General features: G+C 43.4%; 1 protein-coding gene across 1 annotated transcript; it reads left to right on the top strand.

The window, feature by feature from the left end:
- The first annotated feature begins 21,907 nt into the window (after nt 1-21,907).
- On the top strand, nt 21,908-25,024 carry LOC133891628 (expansin-like A3). The gene is made up of 5 exons (XM_062332356.1): nt 21,908-22,129; nt 22,268-22,380; nt 22,957-23,135; nt 24,077-24,209; nt 24,325-25,024. The coding sequence occupies exons 1-5, from the start codon at nt 22,003-22,005 to the stop codon at nt 24,571-24,573; spliced, it is 801 nt and encodes a 266-aa protein (XP_062188340.1). The 5' UTR covers nt 21,908-22,002; the 3' UTR covers nt 24,574-25,024.
- The last annotated feature ends 1,271 nt before the right edge of the window (nt 25,025-26,295 follow it).

Raw genomic sequence — 26,295 nt, 5'->3', positions numbered from 1 at the left:
TCATATATACCTAAAATCAAAAATCAATATGGTCAATAATAAATATCTCTTCCACCATACACTACAAATTGAAGCTTCCATAACAAAAGTGAGGTATAATTGCATCTAAAACAAATTCATACATAGTAACTAATAGAATTTAGCTACTTTCTCTTAACGATTTGCCCTTCATTATGATCACGACGTACATAGGGAGGTTCGTCGGTGTCTTCCATGGGACCTAGGTCGACATCCTCTCCAAAAGGAGGTAGCGCATCTAATTTATTGTAGTCTTCCTCATCAACAACATTCTCCACTCCGATAATCCTTCTTTTTCCTTGAAGAACCACGTGGCGCTCCTCCTTGTTAGCCGGGTCTGGGTCCTTAACACAGAAGATCTGCATAACATCATTCGCAAGTACAAATGGTTCTTCTCTATATCCAATGAGTTTTTGGTCCACTGTAGTCATACCGTACTTGTCGATCTTCACACCCCTGGGAGTCTGACCCGTTGGCATCGGAAAAGAGGAACCTTTTAACACTCCATAGTCGAGCTCCCAGATCTCCTCTATGAATCCATAATAGGTCTCCCTATTTTCATTGCAGTCGTAGGCATCTATACGGAAAATGCTATCTTGGTTGGAGCTCTTATTATCTTGAGCTCTCGTATAAAATGTATAGCCATTCATGTCATATCCTTGGAATGTGAGGATTGTAGTAGACGGTCCGTAAGCCAACACATTCAACTGAGCACACTCTATCTGCTTATGCATCACTTGTCTGCGTAACCAAGCGCCAAAATGATCTATGTGCTCTCGCGCGATCCAAACATCGGACTTCCCTGGGTTTCTGGTGCGTAGCATCTTCTGGTGTTCTTCGACATACGGGTCCACTATAACTAATTGTTGCAGAACTGTAAAATGTGCTTGTGTGAATGAAACGGGGTCGTTAGTGCGGAATGTGTTTGCACCTATCGTCCCTTTCCCCTGTAGCCTCCCTTCATGGCGAGTTACAGGCACACCAATCGATTTGAGATTCATGTAGTCGATGCAGAAATCAATGACCTCCTCGGTTCCCCAGCCTTCGGCCATGCAGCCTTCTGGCCAATTTCGGTTACGAACATATTTCTTAAGAACTCACATGAACCTCTCGAAAGGGTACATTTGATGCAGAAACACGGGGCCAAGAATCCGTATCTCTTTCACAATGTGAACAATGAGATGCACCATGATATCAAAAAATGGAGGGAACAACTCCTCAAGCTGGGATAAAGTCTCGACCATGTCTTCCTGTAGCTTATCTAGCTTGGTCGGATCAATGGCCTTCTATGATATCGCATTGAAGAATGAACACAGCTTTATGATTGGGTTTCGAACCTTCAGTGGTAGAATACCTCTAATTGCAATTGGAAGCATCTGTGTCATCATCAAATGACAATCATGAGACTTCATGCCAGTTAATTTCAAGTTTTTCATGTTTACTAGTCTCTTTATGTTGGCGGAGTAACCGGATGGAACTTTGATGCCATGCAATCACTTGCACATTACAATTTTCTCCGTCTTGCTTAGATTGTAGCTCGCGGGACCAAGATATTTGTTGCCTTCTTCTATCTCTTCGGGATGTAGATCATGTCTGAGTTTCAAACATTTTAGGTCCTTACGTGCTTGGAGTGTATCCTTTGTTTTGCCAGGTATGTCTAGTAACGTATTAATCAAGCTATCACACACGTTCTTCTCAATGTGCATGACATCGATTGCGTGTCGAACCACCAAATCTGGCCAATATGCTAAGTTATAAAAGACAAATTTCTTTTTTTAACTTAGGAGCTCTAAGATTAGATTTCGGAACCGGTGTACTCCCGCGTCCCTTTCCAAGGATAACCCTAAGTCCCTTTACCATCTCATATACCTATCTCCTAGTGCGATGCTTAGGAGGTAATCGAGTCTTAACTTTTCCATCAAAAGCTCTCCTGTTGCTGTGATACGGATGATCCTTGTGAAGAAATTTACGATGACCTAGGTACACCATTTTTCGGCTGTTCTTCAGCCACAAGCTCTCTGTTTCATCCAAGCAATGCACGCATGCACAGTAGCATTTGACAGTCTGGCCTGATAGGTGTAACACCCAGTTTTAAAGGAACAAACCGGGCACAACACATGTATGCCAGGATCAAGTTTCATACATGCGCTTACATCATTAGTGTATCATTATAGTGTCATTATTACAATAACATTACTAAGCTTATTACAAGGTCCCGAGGGTCTAAAAGAAAACACAACGGACAACTAAAGGGATCTTCAGCACCAGCGGGGATTCCATTCTTCCACAGGCGTCGACCCAGGGCACCCAGCCTAGAACAGCAACTACGGATCGAAGTCTTCCTCATCGAGGTTTGCAGCTTCACAGATGGCTTCTGAACAGTGGTAGAAAGCAAGAAGAGGGACAACGGGAGTGAGTACAAAATGTACTCCGCAAGTGTAGGGAAAATATGCTATGGGGCTCAAGTCAAGGAAAGGATAGACACAGGTTAACTGCACTAAGCAACTAAGGCCTATGACCAACATCAAGCATCCTATTTTCTAGGTGAAGACATGACTATGTCAAAAGGATTGACTCATCGATTCCATCCCACTACCAAGACTCACCTGGTAATTCCATCACCTGGATAGCCGACCAACCATACTAACCCTGATCCCAACTAATCCTGAAGAAGTACAAGTTCGCTCTTGTCCGTGAGCACAACTGATCGACCAGTTTGATACTCTGCAGAGTTTACACAACTTTCCCCACGAGTTGTGATTCCCGTGTTGCTCCACACTTCCGGGGTGTGGAGTCGGGGTCTCACTTCAAGGCATTTACAGAGCTCCCACTAACCTGCAGGCACCCACTGAGGTTTCACTGCTAACAGACGATTCCATCGCTGCTGCAGCCCCCTCTTGTGCCACTTAACCGTCCATCAGTGCCCACAGAATCAGAGGGATGGCTAGTTAGTTGGCCAGGCCGTACCCATATTGGCCTTGTGGTTGTGCGGAAATAACTTGGTTACATGCTTAAGAACTGATCCTTAGGACCCCACATAGGAACAACCACAACCAATTGTGCACTACCGGCACACATGTATTCCCGCACCATCATCAAACAACCATTCTGTGGGGATCCCTATACCTTGTTGCTACAACATTTACCCTTCCCGATTCTTGTTGCATAATCATTAGTCAATATTATCATTTTTCCCTACCTCGACTTCACTAGCATATTATCCCCCTTTTATATCAAGACTTAACAACAGTGACAAAGAATAATCATTCAAAAACTAGTAAACCCTAACATAGGATTTCAATTTAGACAAGCATGCATTTGAAGAATAAACATCTACAAATGAATCTTAAAATAGGGGCGAAATGCCCAAGGACACTTCCCTTCGATGAAGGGTTGCTCAAAATCCTCGAAAGCTTGATCTTGGAGATTACCGAACTGCTCTTCGCCTCAGCGAAACACCGAAAAAAGCACACAAGGAAGAAATCTAAGAACAGTACACCAAATAGTACTAAAACTAGGTAAAAACCCTATAAAAAGATTATATATGTTGCTACGAACATTTGGGCATAAAAATCGCCCAAATCGGAGGTACAAGAAAAAAATATTGAGCTTTTGATGTTCCAGGGGCTTATCTGCAAGTTTTAGTTGATTTCTGAGAATAAAATGAATTATTTTTATACTGGAAAAAGTTATTTATGATGTCATAATTCAAAATAGATTATTTTTCTATAGAAAAACTGGTGGAAATGGTTTACGGACCCCGTGGACCACGGCCTTAAGGCCGGTCCACGAGTCCATGGTGGATCGAGGCCAAGGGGTAAGCGCCGGTCTAATCTGAGACATCGGATTAGGATCGGACGGCCAGGATTTAAAAGGGGCGGCGGATAGCGGTGCGGGACGGGGAAGGCGGCGGCCGACGGTGGTGGAGCGGCTGGAGCTTCACCGGAGGTGCGTGAAAATGCGCATCCGACCACGGATCTTGATGGCGCTCAGCGCAAAAGAGAGAGTAGGGGAGGGGAGTCTCACAGAGTGTTTCATGACGGCGGAGGTACTCCGAAGGCGGCCGGTGATGGAGAAGAAGGGGCGACGGGGCTCAGTCATGGCGAGGACAGCGTCCAGCGGCGGAAAGAGCTCCGAGAATCATCGGGAAATGATGCTCGAGGTCCTACGACACCAAAGGAGCAACGAACGAGGTCAAAGAAGGTTCGGCCATGGAGAATTAAGGCGGCGGCAGAGCTCTCACCGACGACAATGGAGTTGATGGCGTCGGGGTCGAATCCGACCGCGAAAAAGAGGGGAAAAGGGTGGAATGAGTGCGGAACCTCGCAAGGAAGGTAATGGAGGGCATATATACTTGAGAGAGGGAGAGGAGGGGTCGGATGTGAGGAGATTTGGCAGGCGGCTTCAAAAGGGATAAATGCGGCAGTATGAGCAATTGAGGGGGCTATTCAAGGGGGAAAATGGTTGGGCGCAGGAGGAAGGGCGAGGATCGTGGACATGCACTTTTGATTGGCGAGTTATGGCGTGGGGGGTGCCGATTTGAAACAGCCACGCTGATTGGGGGAGAACGGCCGGTGGCGGCGGGTGGAAGGGGAAGGCAAGCCACGGCTCAGGCGCGGGCCCACATGGCGGTGAGTGTAACACCCTAATTTTTTCTAATTCCAAATTTTTCTCAATATTTGTTAAAGTTCAAATGAATTTAAATATTTTATTTTAAAAGAGAGAAAACCCTACTTTATATGAAAGAAAAAGAAAATGACATAGGATATAAGTGAATATTTTGCATTCATGCTGAATTAGGCAAGTAGTATTTTATTTGAATTTTTGATGAATTTATTTGAAGAGATTTTGCCTGGTTTTTGAATTTGAAATTTGGATTTGAATTCATATGAAAAAGAAAAAGAATAAAACTTCTTCTGGGCTGCCTTTCTCCTTTTCGGCCCAACTCCTCGGCTTCGGCCCAGCCGCCCCGGCTTTCCCCTCCCGCCTGGGCCGTGCCCTGCCTTGGCCCACTCCCGCGCGCTAGCCGAAGACGCCCCCGCCAGCGCCGCTTTCACCTGTGCCACCGCCGTGTGGGACCCGCCGGTCAGGTCCATCGTCTCCGAGTCAAACTCCGCCACGCCGCCGTGTCCGAACAGGAAATCGACGCCGCCTTGGAGTCCTGCAGCGCCCCGCGACCCCCGAGCCGCCTATATATGTGCCTGTCCCCTCCCCGAACTCATCTCATCCGAAAATCGCCGAGACCCGAGCCCTAGTCGTCGAGATTGAAGCTCGCCGAGTCACCATCGCCGCCGCTTCGTCCGACCTCGCCACCACGCCGTTCCAGAGCCAATCAACGCAGCCCGAGCCCACCATTGCACGCGCCTGCCCCTGCTGAAGCTCTCCCCGCCGTCGCCTTGACCCCTGCGCCGCCGGAGCACCCTCTCCGACGAGTTCCCGAAGCAGCCGCCGCCCCCTTCCGTCGTCGACCGCCTTTCCGTGCCGCCAAGCCCGAGGTAAGCCTCAAAACGGATTCCCCGCGCTTCCCTGAACCTTTTGCGCCGCTCGTCGTCGCCGCCGGCGAGCCCTAGCCGATTCCGGCGAGAATCCCGGCCATGCGCCGCCGCTACCTCTCGGGCGCCGCCCTGTTCTTCCCCTCCGGCCGCCCGATCTGTTCTGTGCCGTCGGATCTGTCCTCAACGGCCTAGATTAGATCCCATCTGTACCCCTTCGCTGACGAACCAGAGGCTGCCACGTGTTGCCACTTAACCCAGCCAGCAACCATGCCATGTCAACCATCCACCTCAGCCACCACCTCAGCCTTTTTGCTGATGTGTCACCCTTGTCACCATGCCACGTCAGCCAGAGCTACCCAGTCAGTATTTCAAACCTTTTTCAGTATAAAAATAAATATGTTAATTCCTTTAATTGGTAATTTTGCAATTTAGCCCCTGAACTTTTCTGAAATAACAAAAAGAGCCCTGTCTTTTTACAGTTAGGTCCCTATACTTTTTCATAATTACATTTTGGTCCCCCTATTTTTACAAAAAGGTCCCTGGACTTTCTGATAATTCAATTTAAGTCCTTTTCTTTTTCCAGATTTAACCCTAGACTTGTTTTAGCCCTAACTTTTCCATCGTAACTCCGATTTAAGCGATTCTTGCGTCGATGGATTCATTTTTCAGTGCTCTTTCTTTTTAGCAAGTTTTTATCTCTTTGTTCTTTTGTTTTGTGCTCTGTTCTTAGTGTATCTTGTTTGCTTGTTTGCCGGTAATTGTGCGATTAGCCGATAACGTTCCGGATCAATTTGAAGAACATCAAGACCAGGAGCAAGAATACACTGAGCAGCAGCAAGGAGAAGGCAAGTGTCCTTGATCATATTGAACCTATGTTTTTAAATGTTTTGTTTTACAAAACTGCATGCAATGTCTGTCAATATGATGGGTAGTCACCTATGTTAGGGTTTTCCGTAGATATTCCCTTATCATCCCTTGGAACCTAGATGGTTTATGGTTAGGAGTCTTTTATGGGTAGATTGCTTAGCCTTGCTTTTGAGATATTGGGAAGTGTCATAATTTTGACTAATGAACATATGCAGTAATGATGGTTAATATGATAATGTTTTAGCAACATGGAACCTTAGGTCTTGAGCATAGGGATGTTGGTGATGGTTGTCATGGTTATGATGTTGGTTTAGTATTTGCTCAAGTAACCTAAGTAAGGACCGGTTCGTGGAGCGACAACCCAAGAAGTAACGTACCAACCACGAGGCTAATATGGGTAAAGTGTGACATACTGATTAGAGTCTGTCCAGTGTGCGTTGGGTCAGCACAAAAGGGGGCTTCTGGGTAGGAGCTTTGCTTGCGTAAAGCCTGGCGGTGAAACCTAGTGGGCAGACATGCACTGGATTAGTCTCTGGTTAGTGGAAAGTGTCATACAGTGATTCTTGGTGGCACACCACTGGCATGTGTTAAGTGTCTTGCAAACACGGCAACATGGAATTCACTGACTCGTGGGTAAAGTTGGACAACCTCTGCAGAGTGTAAAACTGTTATAATAACCGTGCTCACGGATATGAGAGACTTGGATCCTCACATGATTAGATGGTGGTTTGGTTTTGATTCTGGTACAGGGAGTACTAGATGTTGTGGTTTGGTCGTAGTACGGGGAGTACTAGACGGTTGTGGTATGCAGGGTGGGGAACCTTGTATGCTAGTTGATGGATTGTTGGGTTACATTCATTTAATATATGTCTAATGCTTTTGAGTCCAAATGTGTTTTCATTACTCGCATTTACGCAAATAATACCTTGTGTCAGCCTACTCTTGATATAAGCCTGCATGTCACTATTTTCCCACACTTGCTGAGTACATTATGTGCTCACCCTTGCTTTCTCCTACCAAAAATATATGCTGCTCAGTGGAAGACTTTGATGATTTCCAAGACGACGACCTGGTGTTCTAAAGAGCGTATCTTCCAGTCGGTGCCTGTGGAGTCTTGGTCGCCAATGCTTTCGTTCCGCTGCCGTCGTTTAGATGATGTCGTTTAGGTTAAAATTTGAGATTTGCTTAGGTAAAGTCTTTTATTGTAAGAGGTGAACGTTTAAATAAATAAAGTATTGCTTTTGTTACTTCACCTATGACGTCCTTATATGTGTTAAACTTCCTGGGCACACATAAGCCGTACTTGGTTTTGGCCGTTAAAACCGGGTGTGACAGAGGTGGTATCAGAGCTATACTAACTATAGGATCGCAAGCCTAGTTAGCATGGTCGTCCTAAGGAAATTCCTAGTCGTCTAAAACCATCCAAGCCTTTCCATAGATCTCAAACTTGTCTCTTGCTATCCATAAGACTATTTCTTATATCCCATCTCTTCCTTTTTAGATGGTTCGCCAGCTACTTACTGCCCGCAAGTCAACCGGAGGACGTCCACCTATTCTACCACGTGTGCCAACTGAAGAGGAGATTGATGACCCCACCTTCCAGAATATGGATCCCGTTCCTGATGTTTATGAGAGTGATGGTCTTCATGCTGGACATCTTCCGCGCCTTCTTTGGGGGATACTTTCTAGACTTGGACACACTCAGAAGCCAGTCTACAGGGGAGTGAAGAAACTATACCCTGGATATGTGGAATGGAAGGTTGAAGTCACTATTTATGACTACGAGCGAAGTCAAGACGAGGGTATGGAAGTTCGAAGAGTGGTGGGCATTCACTCAGCAATGGTCCCGAGAGCAACCTTCACCGCTGGAGTTCGAGATGCGGCTCGTCAAGCCATATCCCGTGTTCCTGATCAATACAACAACAAGATGGACAACTCTCCGTATGCTTACTGTCCCCGCAGAACTCGGGGAAGTGACGAGCTGTTCATGAAGAGCACCTTTGGAGAAAACCCCAAGCTACGAGAACAAGTTGCCCTTACCATGGCCTTGGAGGACGAGCTCAACTGTGCTTTATGGGAGTTGGGAGAAGTTCGCCAGCACCTTGCCTTCGTCTCCGCTTCCCTTGAGGATGAACAAGATGCAAATCAAGAGGAATCTGAAGATGACGAAGAAGACTTGTCTATCCACTCACCCCCGCGTAAGAGGATCTGCTTCAACACCCCTGCTGCCTCTGAGGATGGATCAGTTGATTCCTCCCCCTCAGGGTCCCGCACTAGAGAGGAGTCCCAGTAATGTAGTCTTTTCATAGTAGTCTTTTCCTTATTAGAACCTAGCGTCGATGTAATCGTTAAGGGTAATATTAATGTTAGTGTGAGCTTTGTTATGGTGCTAAGTGTGTAAGTTGGAGTTTTTGCTTGAGTGCTGATGCGAGCTGTGGGATGCTTTGGCACTTTGTCCACAGACGCATCTTTATTTCTATATAATATAATATAGATGGGTTCCTTTAGTTAAACTTCTCCAGAATTGCTCATCTACTTCTGTTCTTTATTTCAACCCTAACCAGATGGTTAACACAAGGAGGAGCATTAACACTCAAGAGGAGAACAACAACAACCAGAATCCACCCCCGCCCCCTCCATCAACCTTGGAGCAGCAGATGGCTATGCAAACTCAAATCTTGCAAGCTTTAGCTCAAGCAATGGTGCATATGCAACAACAACCAAACCATGTTCCTCAACCACATCAACCATCAAGGCTTGGAGAATTCAAACGAACTCAGCCCCCAGTCTTCAGCCATGCAGTGGAACCAATGGATGCAAGTGATTGGCTGAAGGATATAGATAGGAAGCTACACGTTGCACAGTGTAATGATAGGGAGATGGTTCTCTACGCCTCACATCAACTCACTGGTCAAGCCCTAGATTGGTGGGAAGCCTACTGCGCAGCACATGAAAACCCTGCAGCTATCACATGGATGGAGTTTAAAGCTAGTTTCCGCACCCATCATCTTTCCTCTGGGGATGTACGTCTGAAGAAGAAGGAGTTCATGAGTTTGAAGCAAGGACCCATGACTGTAAGGGAGTACCTGACCAAGTTTACTCGGTTATCCAGATACGCACCAAATGAAGTGGACACGGAGGAGAAGAAACAGGAACGTTTCCTGGAAGGCCTGAATGACGCCATAGAATATGCTTTGCTACCCCAGGAGTTTCCCAATTTCCAAGCATTGGTAAACAAAGCCCTAATGGTTGAGCACAAGCGCCACCAGCTGGAAGAGAAGAAGAGGAAGATGTCATTCCAAGGACAAGGAAGCAACACACGATCCCGTGGAGCTACACAGATGTCTCCACAAGGCCCCATGTTTCGTTCCAACGTTCAGTATCGGACTCAGACACAAAACTCCGTTCAGCGCTCCAACTACCAGACGCCCCGATCAACCCCACCAGCCACACCTCAAATCAAGAACAGCCCAGCAACTCCAGGCCCGAACAAAGGATGTTTCTATTGTGGAGAAGAAGGGCACTATGTGAATAAATGCCATAAGAAGATGCAAGATCTGGCCCGAACCAACAACACACCAAGGACAACTCCAACCCCAGCCCAGTCACGCAATGGAAGTCAGAACCCCAGCCAGAATAATCGTGGACAACAGAACTATGTGCATGGGAAGGTCAACCATGTCACAGCAGAAGAGGCTATTGATGCTCAAGATGTGGTGTACGGTATGTTCCTCGTTAACTCCCGACCTGCATCTGTTTTGTTTGATTCTGGAGCTTCGCATTCTTTTATCACCATTCAGTATGTCGCAAAGCATGGATTACCTATGGTTATGATGAAGAATAATATGTTTATTAGCTCGCCTGGGGGGAATTTGAAGGCAAAATATATATGTCTTAGGATGAGGCTTAGCATAAGGGGGGTAGAATTCCCCGCGAACCTTATAGTTCTGGAAACCAATGGTATAGACGTAATCCTTGGAATGGATTGGTTAGCCAAGTTCAATGGAGTTATAGAATGTGCCAGAAGAGCAGTTCACCTAACCAATGGAGAAGGTACCAAGGTGGAGTTCGTAGCCATGGAACCAGCAACAGAGGATCAGTCTCTCTATTCACTTGAAGGAACAACCCTTGAGCAGATCAAGATAGTTTGTGAGTTTCCTGATGTCTTCCCCGACGAATTGCCAGGTATGCCACCTGATCGAGAAGTCGAGTTTGTCATTGAGTTGGTACCTGGTACGGCCCCTATAGCAAAAAGGCCATATAGGATGTCGGCTAACGACCTAGTCGAATTAAAGAAGCAAATTCAAGAGCAGTTAAGCAAAGGTTTTATTAGAACCAGTGCATCACCTTGGGGAGCCCCAGTTCTCTTCGTAGATAAGAAGGATGGTAGCCGAAGGATGTGTGTAGATTACAGGGCACTTAATGAGGTAACCATTAAGAACAAGTATCCGTTGCCCCGAATTGAGGATTTGTTTGATCAGATGAGAGGGGCCCAGGTGTTCTCCAAGATTGATCTAAGATCAGGATACTATCAGTTGAAGATTCGACCGTCGGATGTACCAAAGACGGCTTTCAGTACTCGATATGGGCTATACGAGTATACAGTTATGTCATTCGGATTAACTAATGCCCCAGCCTACTTCATGAATCTCATGAACAAGGTATTCATGGATTATTTGGACAAGTTTGTGGTGGTGTTCATTGACAATATTCTAATCTTCTCTAGAAGCAAAGAAGAACACGAAGGACATTTGAGAATTGTGCTACAGACACTCAGAGAACATCAGCTGTATGCCAAGCTTAGCAAGTGTGATTTTTGGTTAGACCAAGTCGCGTTCCTTGGCCATATCTTAACCGCCGGAGGTGTAGCGGTAGACCCTAGTAAAGTGAAGGATGTACTGAATTGGTTACCACCAACCAACGTGTCAGAAATCAGAAGCTTTCTTGGATTAGCAGGGTACTATCGCCGTTTCATAGAAGGGTTCTCTAGGATAGCCCGACCTCTTACCTCTTTGCTTCAGAAGAATGTGGTGTTTAAATGGAGTCCTGCTTGTCAGGCAAGTTTTGAGGAGTTGAAGAAGAGATTGACTACGGCCCCAGTACTAGTACTACCTGATATTAGCAAGAACTTTGACATCTACTGTGATGCTTCGCGACAAGGACTAGGATGTGTTCTCATGCAAGAAGGTCGAGTCGTGGCCTATGCGTCAAGACATGCATGTATTTTCTGTACTTCCAACCCCAATGGCCACACAACCTGTTTAGCCTGGTACGTGTTTTCTGGTAGCACATTTTCCTTTGGAAGCAATTTCTTCAAAAAAAGTAACAACTCTGTGAAACTTGTATCAGACCACCCGTTACTTGCCTTCAATTGCAGCAGTAAAAGCACGGTACGTAACTTTGTGTGCTCTTGCTCGCAGCCCGGGAACAACGGTGTTTTAAAGTCCTCTAACATACACTGGAACTTTTGAAACTCTCTTTCATTGGTGAAGTTCCCCTCCCCATTGCGCAACATCTGCTCCAGATCATCGATGTCAGCATCGGCCAACATCTCCTCTAGATCATCATCGGCAACCGTATCTCCGGCAGGCGGCATATCGATGTATTCGTCGACCGGCATATCAGTGCACATGTCTTCATCTTCTCTTTCAATGTATTGCCCTTCCTGTACGATCTCAGCTTCACCGTGCTCGGTCCAACGGGTATAGCCAGACATAAAGCCCCTTGGCATCAAGTGAGAATGTATCTGCTGGGTGGTGGAGAATTGTTTCTTGTTCTCGCCATTGACGCATGGACAACACATGTGTTGAGACTGTGTATTTGACTTGTTCGTCATGCCTTGTACTAGGAAATAATCCACACCGTTCTTGTACTCTGCGCTCACACGGCTTGCATTGTACATCTATCTTCTGTCCATCTACAATTATATCATTATTGTAAATCCAAATTCATAACATCTAGAACATTTTGCTTTCACCAACAAATAAATTACCTTGTCATCTCCTACCGGCAATTGGCCCAGGTTGGAGGAGTCGCCTTTTGCATGCTTTCGCGTCCGCTTCCGATGAGTATTTGTTGGTGCTGTCTCTAGAAATTTTCTTTATTATTCAACACCTTATCTATGACTCATTAAGGAAACATGAAAAATAAATATGCTCATACACAAATATAATTGTATCTTACTACATACCTAAATATCGTGGAGAAATTTTCTAATTCATTAAAAATCAAAATAAATACGCTCATACCTAAAGTTTCCATATTTGGAACATGCTAATTAATTAAAATAGAAAAAAAAATATAATTGGAGCTTTCTACATGACTAAATATCATGGCTAATTTTTCTAATTCACTAAAAATCAACCATAAATATGCTCATACATAAAGTTTCTATATTGGAGCTTGCTAATTAATTAAAATATAAAACATATAATTGGAGTTTTTTATATACCTTAATATCATGGATAAATTTTCTAATTCATTAAAAACCAAAAATAAATATGCTCATACATATAGCTAATGTAAATCAATAATAACAACACTTTCCACCAGAATTAAGCTTCCATATCATAAATGAGGTATAATTGCATCTATGTTGTCTCAAAACATCATGGCCATAGGTTCATCTCCATCATTTCAAAATCTAGAGCAATTTAGCAAATAAAATTCAAATAGAAATGGATTGGAGAGGAAGTTACACACCTTGGAACACCTAGCACATGAGGATTCCTCAAAATTTTGAAGCCACCAAAATCCTGGTGAGCAAAAATGGCCGCCACCGAGCAAGAACAGAGCTCCTCTCTGTTGTGCTCGAGCTTGCGGAAGGAGAGGCTGACTTTTATATAGACGAAACATCACTGCTGGCTCATTTAACCAGCAGACAGTGATGTTATTATATCACTGCTGGTCGGTGAATTAACCCGGCAGTGATGAGGGAGCAGGGCATCACTGCCGGCTCAATCCATCAACCGGCAGTGATGACCCTTATCACTGCCGGTTCATAAGCCACGATGGCTGATTCTTCCCACGCAGCTTATGAATTGGTAGTAACGCCCCATCACTGTCGGCCCATTAGGAACCGGCAGTGATGGGCCGGCATATAAGGTCAATTCTGTAGTAGTGCGATGAGATATACAACTTTGTAGTTGATAACTATTTTATTTGAAATCATCTAGGTACTCTTAAATTAAATGAAAAATGATAAAACTGGTAACAACATGTTGAAATGATTAACATGTAATATACAAAAATGCACTCATCGAAGCTCTTCTCTGACTTTCATGTGGCCCAACTTAGTTCCAAGTTGGATGAAACATGAAATAATACAAACATATTGGTTAGATAGAGGATCAACTCTAACTTTAGTAATTACATGGTAAAATGATAATATATGCAATACTTAAGTTGGTTTATAATGAAGCCATGGAAAACAAATGTCGATTTGCTTGGTTGTAGTGAAATATTCAGAAATTCATAATATATTCATACAAAGTCTTATGAAAAGATATCTTTATATAGAAGTTGTAGATCTCAAGATTTACGACTTTTTAGTTGATAAGTTTTTTCATTTAAAGCCATCTAGATGCCAAAATAAGTATCGAAAGGTTCATAAAACAAGTGTAAAAAAGAATACATATCCCATTATAGTCAACAATGTGTTCTAGGTAAGATGGTTAGGTGGATTAAGGTTACACGTTCAAGTCCTTGGAATCGCATGAGCGAGAAAAATTGTGCCACCATGTAGATAGTTGAGGGTGGGCTTCCTAGCTAAAAAAAATCCAAATTTTGGTGTTAAAATATTGATTTTTTTTAGAAATATTATGATCCCAGACAGGTCAAAAATTGTCCAGGATAATCACCCAATTACCAATGACCCATAATCTTTAGGGGAAATGTTTAGTGCAAACTAGAAAATGGATACAAATGTGCAAACAACGAATGTCGCCCATATGATTGCCATTCGAAGGTTATGGTTGATTTGCAGAAAATCCCCCTATGCCCATGAAATATCGCAGAATAACCCCTCCACTAGTGAGATGGTGGAATCAACCGCAATCTTCGGATCGGGATCGGCCGGACATCATTCACTATTTACACGTTTGCACTCATTTGTTTGTTTGCACCAAATATTTTTCCTAACTTTGACGGCTCAACCATCTAAGACTAGGTTTTCTGAGCCGTTTGAAATTAGACCCTATGTAGTAATGACTATACCATACTTGATTTCACCATATGCTTCCATTATTTTCATTTTTTAGATCAAATCTACATGTTTTAAAAAAACAATAGTTTTGACTGAGTCAATATTGTTGTATACCCACCTGAAAGGACAATAATATCGCCTAGAGGGGGGTGAATAGACATTTTAAAAACTTCATCCCCTTTTTTAAATGGTTGACCTAAACTAGCAGCGGAAATAAACTAACGGATTTTCACAAGTGAAAAACCTAAATATATTAGACTCAACTAGTGCGCAATAACCATACCGCAAATGTGAACTATAACAATCCTAGGATGACAAAGATTATTCAATTCTAACTAGATATGCATGTAAGCACAAAAGCTGATCAGAAGTTCTGATTCAAGCCAATCGGAAATTCCTATGTAAGCCAATTGGAAGTTCCGATCCTATAGATCAGATATTCCGATACAGGTAAAAACAACTAGATTGAATATCACAAAATTGATTCAAGGCAAATACATATAAGCATACAAGTAATTAAATCAATGTAATGCATAATAGTAAGGAAATACGAAGACAAATGATTTGTTACCAAAGGTCGAACATCCATCGACATCCTATGTCTACGTTGAGGAAGCACGGACACACTTGAGCCGGGTCTCTTTACTACTACAGAATTAGTCATAAATAGCGGTTCATCACTGCTGGTTGTACAAGAACCGGCAGTGAAAATGTATCACTGCTAGTTCTTAATCTCTCGCGCCTGAACCATGGTGGAGCCGCTAAGACGGGCATTGACAGTCGGTATCAATGCCGATTGTAGCTCAAACCGGCAGTGAAGCGTAGCCCGGACCCGAAATTTTCATTCAATGGAATTTTGTCTCTCTTGCGACGTCTGATCAGAGCAGTCTTATCTCTTCACACTCATCCGCTCTCTCTGTTTCTCTCTCTACCTTGTCTTCTCACACTCGTCCACTCTTTCATGCCCGTCATCCACATCCTCGTTCTCCACCTCTACCTTCCCCACCGGTTAGGTTGACCCATCAAGCGCGGTGGGCTCCTCGGAGCTGGCCCAGGCCACTACCACGCACCATGCCGCTGCAACGGAAAATGAGGCACAATAGGGAGGATCCACAACGGCGGAGTCCTCCACGATGGCGTGTGGGATCTCAGCGAGGGGTACGCGGCGGATCAAGGTGAGAGGCATGGCGGCGGGTCCACGACTCGTGTTGTGGCGTCATTTGTGAATGTGCTATGGCAACGGCCTTCGAGCCGCTGCGTTATCTTGTTGTGCAGGTGTTCACCGACGTCTCATGTGCCGTCCGACACACGACGTCGGCCTCCTCTCCAGTAATGGTAGTGCCCGGCGACAGCGGGAGCGGTATCCGAGCCGGCTCAAAATTGAGCCAACTCAATTTATTTTTTTACTCCACAGAACACCTATCACTGTTGGTTCAAGACCCAGCAGTGATAGGTACCGATCATCAGTGCTGAGTAAGGAGTGCTAGTTCCAAAATTGGTAGTAATAGGGTTTTGGAATCAGCAGTGATCACCCTTTTGTGGTAGTGCTTTTAACCCTTTTTCTCACAGGATTGCATAATGCACTCTTCATCTCCACTATAGACAACTCTTTCTCCACTCCAAAGATGGTGAATTCCATTACCACTTCTGAACCTCCTCACAATCTTTACTTGATGAGATCGCAGACAATTCACCACCAAGACGATGGTCTCCAAGAATAACAAACTCCCGGATTCATGTACGATCAACGCCAAGTGCTCAAACAGACACAACTAATACGACATGTGCTAGCAACCTAAGCTCCACACACCTCACACACATCACTCTATCCTCATTAAGCCACAAAGGTTTGATTCTCACAAATTCTTGATAGAGATGAGAGGGGAGCACTCAAAGGTGGAACAACAAGTTCTAACACCTCTCACAAGCACCACAAAGGCAGCCAAGCAACCAAACCCGCACAAAGAGGCCAAGAGTTATTTATACCCCACTCTTAAAAACTAGCCATTAGATACAAACTACACAGATCGAAACTTCTGATATGATAAATCTCAATGGTAAGACCTGAGACATAGATGTCACGTCCCAAATTCCATAATCATGTGATTAAGCTTAATCATGCATCATTAGCATCATAATTATTTTTGAGGTAAATTATTTTGGCGTACTAGAGCACTTTTTTTGAAATCAATTGGATGAGAGAAAGAAATTCGAGAGAGAAAAGAATTAAATTCGTAGTTAAAATAGACCACTTTCTCTCTAACATATGGGACCCACCAGGCCCCACCATCTCTCCCTCCACTTGGGCAGCAGCCCCACCTGCTCCCTCACTCCCACTCCCGTGCCTCTCTCCTCTCCCAACCAGCCAAAGCAAGGGAGCTCCCCCTCACTCTCCCTCTCACTCCCTCTCTCCTTTCTCCCTCAAATCCGCGCTCTAGGAGCCAAATCAAGGTATGCATGTGGGACCATTGCGATCACAAGCTCACAAGCATTCCATTCCTCTAATTTGTTTGCTCATTCCCGAAGGATTTGAGCCAATTTGGATGTCTTTTGGTGTTAGGGTTGAAAAGTAAAGAACACCGGGGTTCTTTGATTTCCCACCGTTTTCTCCTTCTCCCGGCGGTACCCAACCTCGGCAAAGAACCTTGGGTAAGTCCTCTAGGCTTCCTATGGCTTGGATACGCATTTGGTTGGTCGAAATCTGAATTTGGAGCTAGGTGGTGAAGTTTGGGTATTTTGGATGTTTTAGACCTAATTTGAGGAATTGGATGAATTGAAGTTAGGAATGGAGTTTCTAGGTTGTTAAGTGAGTTCTAGAACCCTTGAACTAGCTCAAACATGTTCCCTTTTGGTTTGGAGAAGATCGCAATTCGTTCCGGGCATTTTTCCCCTCAAAACAGTCCAGTTCTGGAGCTTCCCCGGAGTCTCCGGGTGAGCCCCAGTCGAAAATAACAGAGAGGGCACTGCCGGAGAGTCTCCCGGAGTCTCCAGTACCCCGGAGTATCTGGCCTTCACCGGAGTATCCGGTGTACTGTTCATCAAAGGATTTTTCTATAACTTGTAAAATTCATAATTAATTCATACGAACTCCAAAAATCATGAAACCAATTTTTTTGGTTTCTTAATAAACTACTCTATCTAATAAAAATATCCTCAGCCATTAAATATCGACTAAATTTTTTGAGGCTAATTAATTAGGCTTAAGCTTCATTAATTCACCATTAATTCTTTACAAGTCCAAAATAGATGAAACCAATTTTGCTAGTCTTATTATGACTTTTTCTAGCTAGAAAAAAAATTTCCTACATTTTAAAGCACATTTTCATGGCATTTCGTCATTTGCACCTTGTGGCCTAGATTGTTGCATTTTATTTATGCTTATCATTGCACGTATTATGTTTCTTAGAACACGCCGATCCATCGATCCCGGAGACCGAGGTCAATCCCGAGGCACTACACCTTTGTGAACCAGTGCATCAAGGCAAGCAACCTATTATGTTTGCATATTGCACCCATTTAATCGAATTGAATGAAGTCTAAAATTGATAAATTATGCTTGTGTATGTTTGCATGTTTAGTGAGCCATTGTCGGGTATAAATGGGTAGATCCTATGTTAAATTGCATATCCTCTACCTTAAGATGTTGTTTATACATTCCTTGTAGCCTTGAGTTATTTTCAATGTCTAGGTATGAGTTCGACTTATATGCTTAGCCATACTTAGGTCATTCAGTAGAAGTCGAACAACAGCGCGTTTCATTGTTCGCGAGCATAGGACCTTCTTATGGTTATACACACTTGTTGAGGTTGAGGTGGTTGCATGAGTGGTGAGTATGAGACGAGATGTGGGTGGTGCTAGGATGGTGTTTTGTCCTGCCCGGATGTGGAGTTCCCCTGGGTAGGCCGGTAGAAGAAGACCGGACACCGTAGACTGCTTGCATCGTTTAAGGCTGATCGTCGGGTAGTTGGCTTTAGCACTTACCTTACTCACCATATGCCGATCTAATGGTAAGGCGAGCCGAATACCTTCGCACTTGTGGGTTTGTGGGGCCTGAACAACAACAGTGTGAGCGGGTAGGCTTGTAAGCGGTACTAGTTTGCTCCGAGAGTAGTTCTAGTACCGCCACACCGAGCGTTGCATGTCGTACACGGTTGGGGCTGGTTGGGAAGGTTGTCACGGGTACCCCCTTGTATGCACTTTAGCGGGTGGCACAAGTCGTATGGTCCCCGAGTCATGTGGGTCCAGGAGTATCCCCCTGCAGGGTGTATAAATATTTTGAAATACTGAGCTCTCGATCATCAGCATGCTATTGTTTCATTTGCACCCGGTCGTAGAGTTTCGATTGTAGTTGTGGTTGGTTATGTGGGAGATGGATGAGTTGGTTTTTGGTTACATATATACTCATGTTGGTTCTAGTTTTATGTTTATATTGGTTACAATTACCTTTATGTTCAGTTGGTATATGCAGGGTAGAATCATGTTGTTGGTTAAGTTAGTTGCTCACACATAGATGTCTAGATTGCTTACCGCTTATGTTTAACATAACCATGTGGCTTTATCCTTACTAATGGCTCAATGCATAATCCTAGGAGTCGAGCTATATTTATGTGCTCTATATTGTTTAAGTCTTGAGAGTACCCTTCGTACTCATGCCTACGTTTCAGGTGCTGCTGGTGAGGAAGAGGCGGTGTTTGGCTACTTCGTGCCTGCCGATCTTGGTGGTGGGCAAGAGTAGTGCATCCTACTCTGAAAATAATGCTTTTGGAACGGTGCCTAAGGGCATGTGGCACCATTCTCTTTTGTTGTTTATAAGTTTAACTTTCCGCTGCGTAGTTTTTTGTGGTTAGGAGTTGAGGGGTTTTTGTCTCCTCCTAGCTCGCTTTTGCTGTAAATTGTTGAAATCAGTTGCGTGCTTAATACTTTTAATATAAATATTTATTACTCGCTCTTTATTAAGCTATGTTGTGATGTATCTGTTGGAAGGCATGTGTTCCGATCTTGGGCACAAAACACATACCGGGACTACTGGGATGATATTCTGGTTAATCATCAAGGTTGTGATTATAAATAATGATCCTCCTGGTAATTAATTAGAATATTATTTAGACGATTCCTCACAATAGAGCACACCCAGACATGCTAAAAACCACACATCAGAACTTAAGATGTATGGATAGGAACTTCTAATCCAAAAGCCATCATGACTTGAGAACCCCATGTTTATGAAAATTGGAGGTTCTGACACGTCATAACTTCCAATCTACACATCGAAACTTCTAACACATCAGAACTTGGATCGGAACTTCCTATCAACATAACTGGCACATTAAAAAACGCTGATAACTTTTGAACCTGATATCCGATTTTTGTGATATGGAACTCTACGGAAAGCCTACTTTGAGAGCTACACATCCCAACTGATTTCATGATCTCAACTATATTGGATCAAAACTAGGAACACTCTGAAAGATAATTCAGATACTTTTACCAATTATATAAAGCTTAATCCCCAAAAATTAAAGTAGATACCACATGTAACAGGCTAAATACCACTAGGGCTTGGCTTTTTTGCCACTAAGGCTGACAACAACAAATGGTTAAATCTAAAACAACTTTTAGATACCCTAGACTCTTAAAACAAACTCTCAATAAAAACCCATTTCACAATAAGTACATAGTTTGAGCACTCGGCACAACACTCGAGCAATATTTTTGATAGCCCCTCTTAATAGTACAGCTTTTGATCCTATAACCCGGTCTCCTACCAAACTCCTTAAGACCAGTAAAACTAAAAATCATATTCTAGTTATATATTTTACTTGAGCAATTCCATCAGACTTGATGAACATATCATCCAAGCCCTAACTCTTCTCATAACTCTTCAAGGCTCGTCATCAACTCCTCTTCTATTGATGACGATGATCATCCATGCTTCCATCTTGATATTCACTCAATCTCTGGAAACTTAATAAAGCTCTCTTGATAGCTTCCCATGCATCAAACATAGGAGACTTCACTCTTCACGTTATCTTCATTTTGTTCACCACCAAGACAAGAACCATGAGCATATAAGTTATCCACTAAGTTTTTCTTAATCTTGCTCTTCCAACTTGATATATTGAATATCTCAATTTAACTCAAGTCTTCTTATGAAACTTAACCCAAACTCATTCTTAAGCACAAAGCACATAGGTTAGTCTATAAAACCTAATTGAGAACTTTATACCTTAAGTTACTTGATCTCTACAAGTAACTTCTTCACTCTTATTATCAATCTTCATATGAAATCTAACCCACTCATTCTTAAATACATAGCACATAATTTAGCCTATAAAACTCAATTGATAATCTCATACAAAGATACTTAATCTCTACAAGTAACTTAACCTTCATATTTATTTTCAATCTTATTGAGATCATCCTCAAACTTCGAGATTTCTACCACTCTAGCTTCTCCTTCGTCATGTGAGCATCATAGAGCTCATTAATCTCAATGCATCGTTCTCAATATAATTATTAATTCATAAATATTATAATTAATTATTAAAACTACACTTAGAGATTACAATAACCTTCACCCCACCGATAAATTTGGACTTCGGAACCTTAAACCACATGTGTGGAGGGCTGAAATCACGGGTCTTCTGCGAAGCTGGTCGGTGGCGAGTGAGATGATCTCCATAATTTCCCTTGACTGATTCCTTTCAACCTTTTTTTTTTATCAAGGAATCATGGGTCTTCTACGGAGCCGGTTGGTGGTGAGTGAGATGATCTCTATAATTTCCCTTGACTGTCATATACATCACACACGGGACGCACATACATGCATATTCTAACTATACGTTAAAATACATTGAAAGATTCTAAACCCTCAATATAACAGCACGTATATTCTACTAAACAAATATACGTATACATACCCCTAATCCAGAATCCATCCAAGAATCGGAGTCCCGCAGGTTCGCTCCCACCGACTGTACTGCCCGAGAAAGCGCACATTCGCATTCTTCGGAACCTTGTGGCCCCCACATTGTCTATTGCGTCAGTTTATGCCACCCTTTTTCTCAACACAAATGAAAGCCACACTCCCAAAAAAGCGATAAAAAGAGCCCCAAAAGAACGAAAATGCATGCCCCACAACCATGAATTTCTCCAGGCATGAGCAATCTCTCGCCAAATCGTTAGGACCAATCACTGACAGTTGGGCCCGGGAGAGCTGTATACATCGGCGGGACCCACATACAAGAGACACTCTTTGTGACCATGTAGCATACGCGCTCCCTCTCTCTCTCTCTTGCTTTGCTATATATCGCCGCTTAATTAACACAGTTGCCTAAGCAAGCAACGGCGTCTGCTCGCGAAAAGCAAGCTACTCTCCTCTCTCTCTCCACCAGTCTCCACTGCTCAAACACCATCACCATGGAAGTCCTCATCTGCTACCTCCTGGTGCTCCTCATCTCCTCCTCCACCTGCGCATCCGCCTCCGAGAGGTGCGTGCGCCAGGGCAAGGCCGCCTACTCGCCCTCGCTCTCCCCCATCCCTCACGGTAAGCACTGAGTAGTCGGTCACACAGATCAGGAAGAACTGACTGATTTGTTGTGGCTGCAAGAAAAGATTTTGAAATTTGTCTCCTTTCGGCCAGATTCTGAGTGAGTTGTATGGTTCTTGTCTGGTTAATTGTCAGGTGGTGGAGTCTGCGGGTACGGGGCCATGGCCATGGAGATCAATGGGGGCTTCCTCTCCGCTGGGGGACCGAGGCAGCACAGGGGAGGGCTTGGCTGTGGAAGATGCTTCCAGGTACTACGACACGTCGATTTTTTTAAACCAAATTGGGTTTGCTGTTTCTGAATTTTACTCCCATTTTTGGTCATCTGTCCTTTTATTCTGCTGGCAAGATGCCCCTTTCTTGACTGTTCTTCGCCTCAAGATTCTTCCCCCAAGAATTTGGATGTGTTGTACGGTTGTGAATTTGTGATAAAATTTGGACTTTTTGGGAGATTTCTTGTTATGTTGTTGTCTTCAGAATTCAGAGCGAGCAAGCAATCTGCAAATTCAAGGAGCATCTAATTTTTTTTTTCAGTTGGTTGGCTCTACTTAATGAAGAGACCGAATAAGGAACTTCCTGTTCACCTTTCTACCAAATGTAGTCCTAAAAAAACTGTTCCAAAATCTAGAGTATGTATATATGTACCAAATGTGTATGCTCTCCTCAGTGGTGTTCTACTTTGGTTTTTGTATGAAATTTCTTTCGCTTCTCGCAAGACTAAACTGTACTGCTGAATATGCCACTCATCTCATGGGATGTTTTTTTTTCAATTTTTATTAGTTTTGTGTGTTCTTAATTTAAACATTTTTTATGGAGATGGGAAACAGATGAGATGCAGAGACGCAAAGCTGTGCAGCAGCAGTGGAGTGCGGGTCGTGCTCACCGACTTCCACAAGAGCAACCGCACCGACTTCCTGCTCGGTGGGCCCGCTTTCGTGGGCCTGGCCAATCCCGGGATGGCCCACGAGTTGAAGAGGCTAGATGCTCTCCCCGTAGAGTACAAAAGGTAACATGCTTCTCACAAAACTGAATGAAAATTTTGTTTCTAAAGAGAAGGAATGTGAAATTCTTTCTAAACAAACCAATGAATAAATTTCGGAATACTTGAAGGAGCTGTTGCAAGAGAGTAGGAAATGAATAGCAGGTAAGAGGAGAAATTTGTAATAGATAAGCGTTATTTAAATTACGGTAATTCAACAAATGTTTTTTCCAAATTGTACAAATGAACTATAAACAGTTAAAACTGAATTTTAATATTATAAAATGCATTTTTAGGAAACTCTTGCATTTTAGGAGCTTTGGAAGCCATTTCAAATAGTTATAAATTACGTGTTACATTAAATTAACTTTTTGTAAATAAAATATGATACGAGTAACCTGCTGTACATTTCAGAATTTTAAAATTCAAGAATGGAATTTTAATTTGAATCTTAGTAGCATAACCACATGGATTCAGACAGTAAAGTAATTGATAAATTTATGTGGATAGCAGCTAAAGTTAGTGTATCTAATATCTAATTTATTAATTATGTGAATTGGGATAATTTTAAGTTAAACTATGTAGTTACTGACAAAAAAGGTCTATGCAGAATAATCACATGGACCCAGACAGCAATTCGCAAAATTTTAAATTTCACCGTCACTAAATGAAACCAGTATTCATTTAGCTTCCATGTCAAAACTTGAAAGTGATTTGATAGAAAAGCTCCAATGCCAAAAAAATCCTGTTTACTGATATTTACAGTCATTGCTGATTTGACATAACTTGCTACAAGGGCCAACACAATTTTCTTTAAGGCTGGAATGTAGTACAAGTTAGATAAAGAGCTTCTTCAAATGCCTTTCAGGGAAAGGACACAACTCTAGTTTCAAAGAGTCTAGAGATGCATACAAATTAACGGCTCACGTTACAGTACTCTAAATATCCCTTCCCTTGTTCGTTTGCAGGATTCCCTGCGACTACAAAGACAAGAATCTGTCCATACTAGTGGAAGAACAGAGCAAAAGGCCAAACAATTTGGTCGTAAAGTTCCTCTACCAAGGTGGCCAAACTGATATCTTGGCAGTGGACGTCGCTCAGGTAAAAACGAAGACTGGATCAAAGGCATAATCAAAACGCATAGATGGCAATATACTTGAAATGAAAACCAGATTAATTGTCTAATCAAGAGCATCTGTGGACTTGGTCCATGCAGGTGGGGTCATCGGACTGGCGGTTCATGACACAGGTCCACGGGCCGGTGTGGAGCACTGACCGGGCCTCCGCTGGCCCGCTGCAGTTCCGGGCAGTGGTCACCGGTGGGTATGACGGCAAGTGGGTGTGGGCCGAGCAGGAGGTCCTCCCGGCCGATTGGCGGCCGGGCCAGGTCTACGACACCGGTGTCCGGATCGCTGACGTGGCGAGGGAGGGCTGCCAAGGCTGCGCCACGCTGGACTGGAAGTGAAAGATGACTTGTGCGCAATAAGCAAGTTGCCTTGGGTTTCTTCGGTCTGACGTGCATGGCACTGTGAAGACCGACCTGCTTTAAGTAGGTAGATAGATGCATACTAACATCAGTGGTCACTCATGATCTGATGGTGAGAGGACAGCAATGGAGCTTGGAAAAAGAGCACCCGAATAGCTGTCAAGAAGAAGAAGATGATGTGTGTATGGACGAGGGGATTCTGATCCTTGTTGTTCTTTGGTTTTGTTCTCTGGCTAGCTAGTTCCCTTGATCTCAACCTCTTGCAGTATGTACATTGAATCATGCGTGATCTGCAGCATGTATGCAAGGGAGATGTATCATTGCATCAAGATCCGATGAGATGGCTCAGAGGGATGTAAACAAATATGGCTAGCTGCCCCTGCTAATGGCTGGAATAATGAGCATTGTGGTAGTGGCCATGTTTTTCCTTTGGCATGTGGATCTGCTCGTTATTCAAAGTTCACATGCACACCTACCCTAGCTGTTTTGGACTTTGGCTGGAAAGTGAGAGAACTGGTGTGAGACTGGATGGGATCCATCATCCCTTGTTATGCTGTTCACTGAAATGAAGGTGATGTTGGTTGGTTTGAGAAATGATCAATGGGTCCGTCCTTAACCTTTTTGTCTCTGCATGCATGCCTAATGCTAGCAGGAACGGGTTCGTCCCACTAAAAGTCTAAAACCATGGCATGTATGATCATACGATGGACCTACGTATCCTCGTATGAGTTGAATCCTCGAACCAACACCCTATGTGTGTATTGAAGAAACACCCTACATAAGGATTTGCTTACCTCTTTTGTTACAAAATGTATGTGATCCAGTCAGGAAGTCACCTACTTATAAATCCAAGCGAGTTAAATTTGTGACGAATTTTTAAACAAGTTGACTGGAGTGTTTATTATGGCATGCAGCGGCTTGTTTTCGCAGGAAAAACCGGGAAGATGACAAATTAATTGGCAAGAGCGTCCGATTCCATACGGGGGACCCCCGGACCTCACGGGCAAGATCGACACCGACATCCATCTTGCCAGGAAACCTGATTGCAACTTGCTTAAACTTGACAAGATGATCCCCTTCATCTCTCGCGACGTATATACCTGAGGTACCCGGTAGCGGTATTTTTTGTTAGATAAATTGTGATATTTGAAAAGAAGAATTTAAGATCGATAAATTATTGTCAGGATGTCTTTTTTTTTTCACTACTGAAGTTTAGATATGTCGAATTATACATCGTCTAGCGGTATTTTTATTAGACAAACTGTGGTTGAGTTTGGTAGCCTTATGATTATCGGAAAGAGTTTTAGGGGGTGATTGGTTTCTGCATGAATGCATCATAGCTCGGCAAATGTATATAATCTCAGAGAGAAGAGTATTTGGTTCGCCGCATGTACTGTTCCAGCCTATATCAACGGATGCAAATATACGTCCGCAGCCTGGCTTGGGGAAGAAACCCGATTCGAACTTCCCTCTGCAGTCTGACCCGACGGATGTATGCTGCTGCATCCGCTTATGTAGGCGGACTCATTTATCAGTGTCACAAAATTACTTTTATGCGAGCAATCAATCTAAATCTTAGCTCTTTCATCCGCTCATGCGACCTCATATTCAGTTAACCAAATAGAAATTCAGTTCTGCCTGTTTAGACAGATACAACCAACCAAACATTCTTCTTTTTAACCAACATGAATCCACTTAGCC

This window comes from Phragmites australis, chromosome 14 (genome assembly GCF_958298935.1).
Source record: "Phragmites australis chromosome 14, lpPhrAust1.1, whole genome shotgun sequence".
Lineage (NCBI taxonomy): Eukaryota > Viridiplantae > Streptophyta > Magnoliopsida > Poales > Poaceae > Phragmites > Phragmites australis.
Note: the sequence above shows the minus strand (reverse complement) of the source record. Positions and strands in the feature narration are given on the sequence as shown.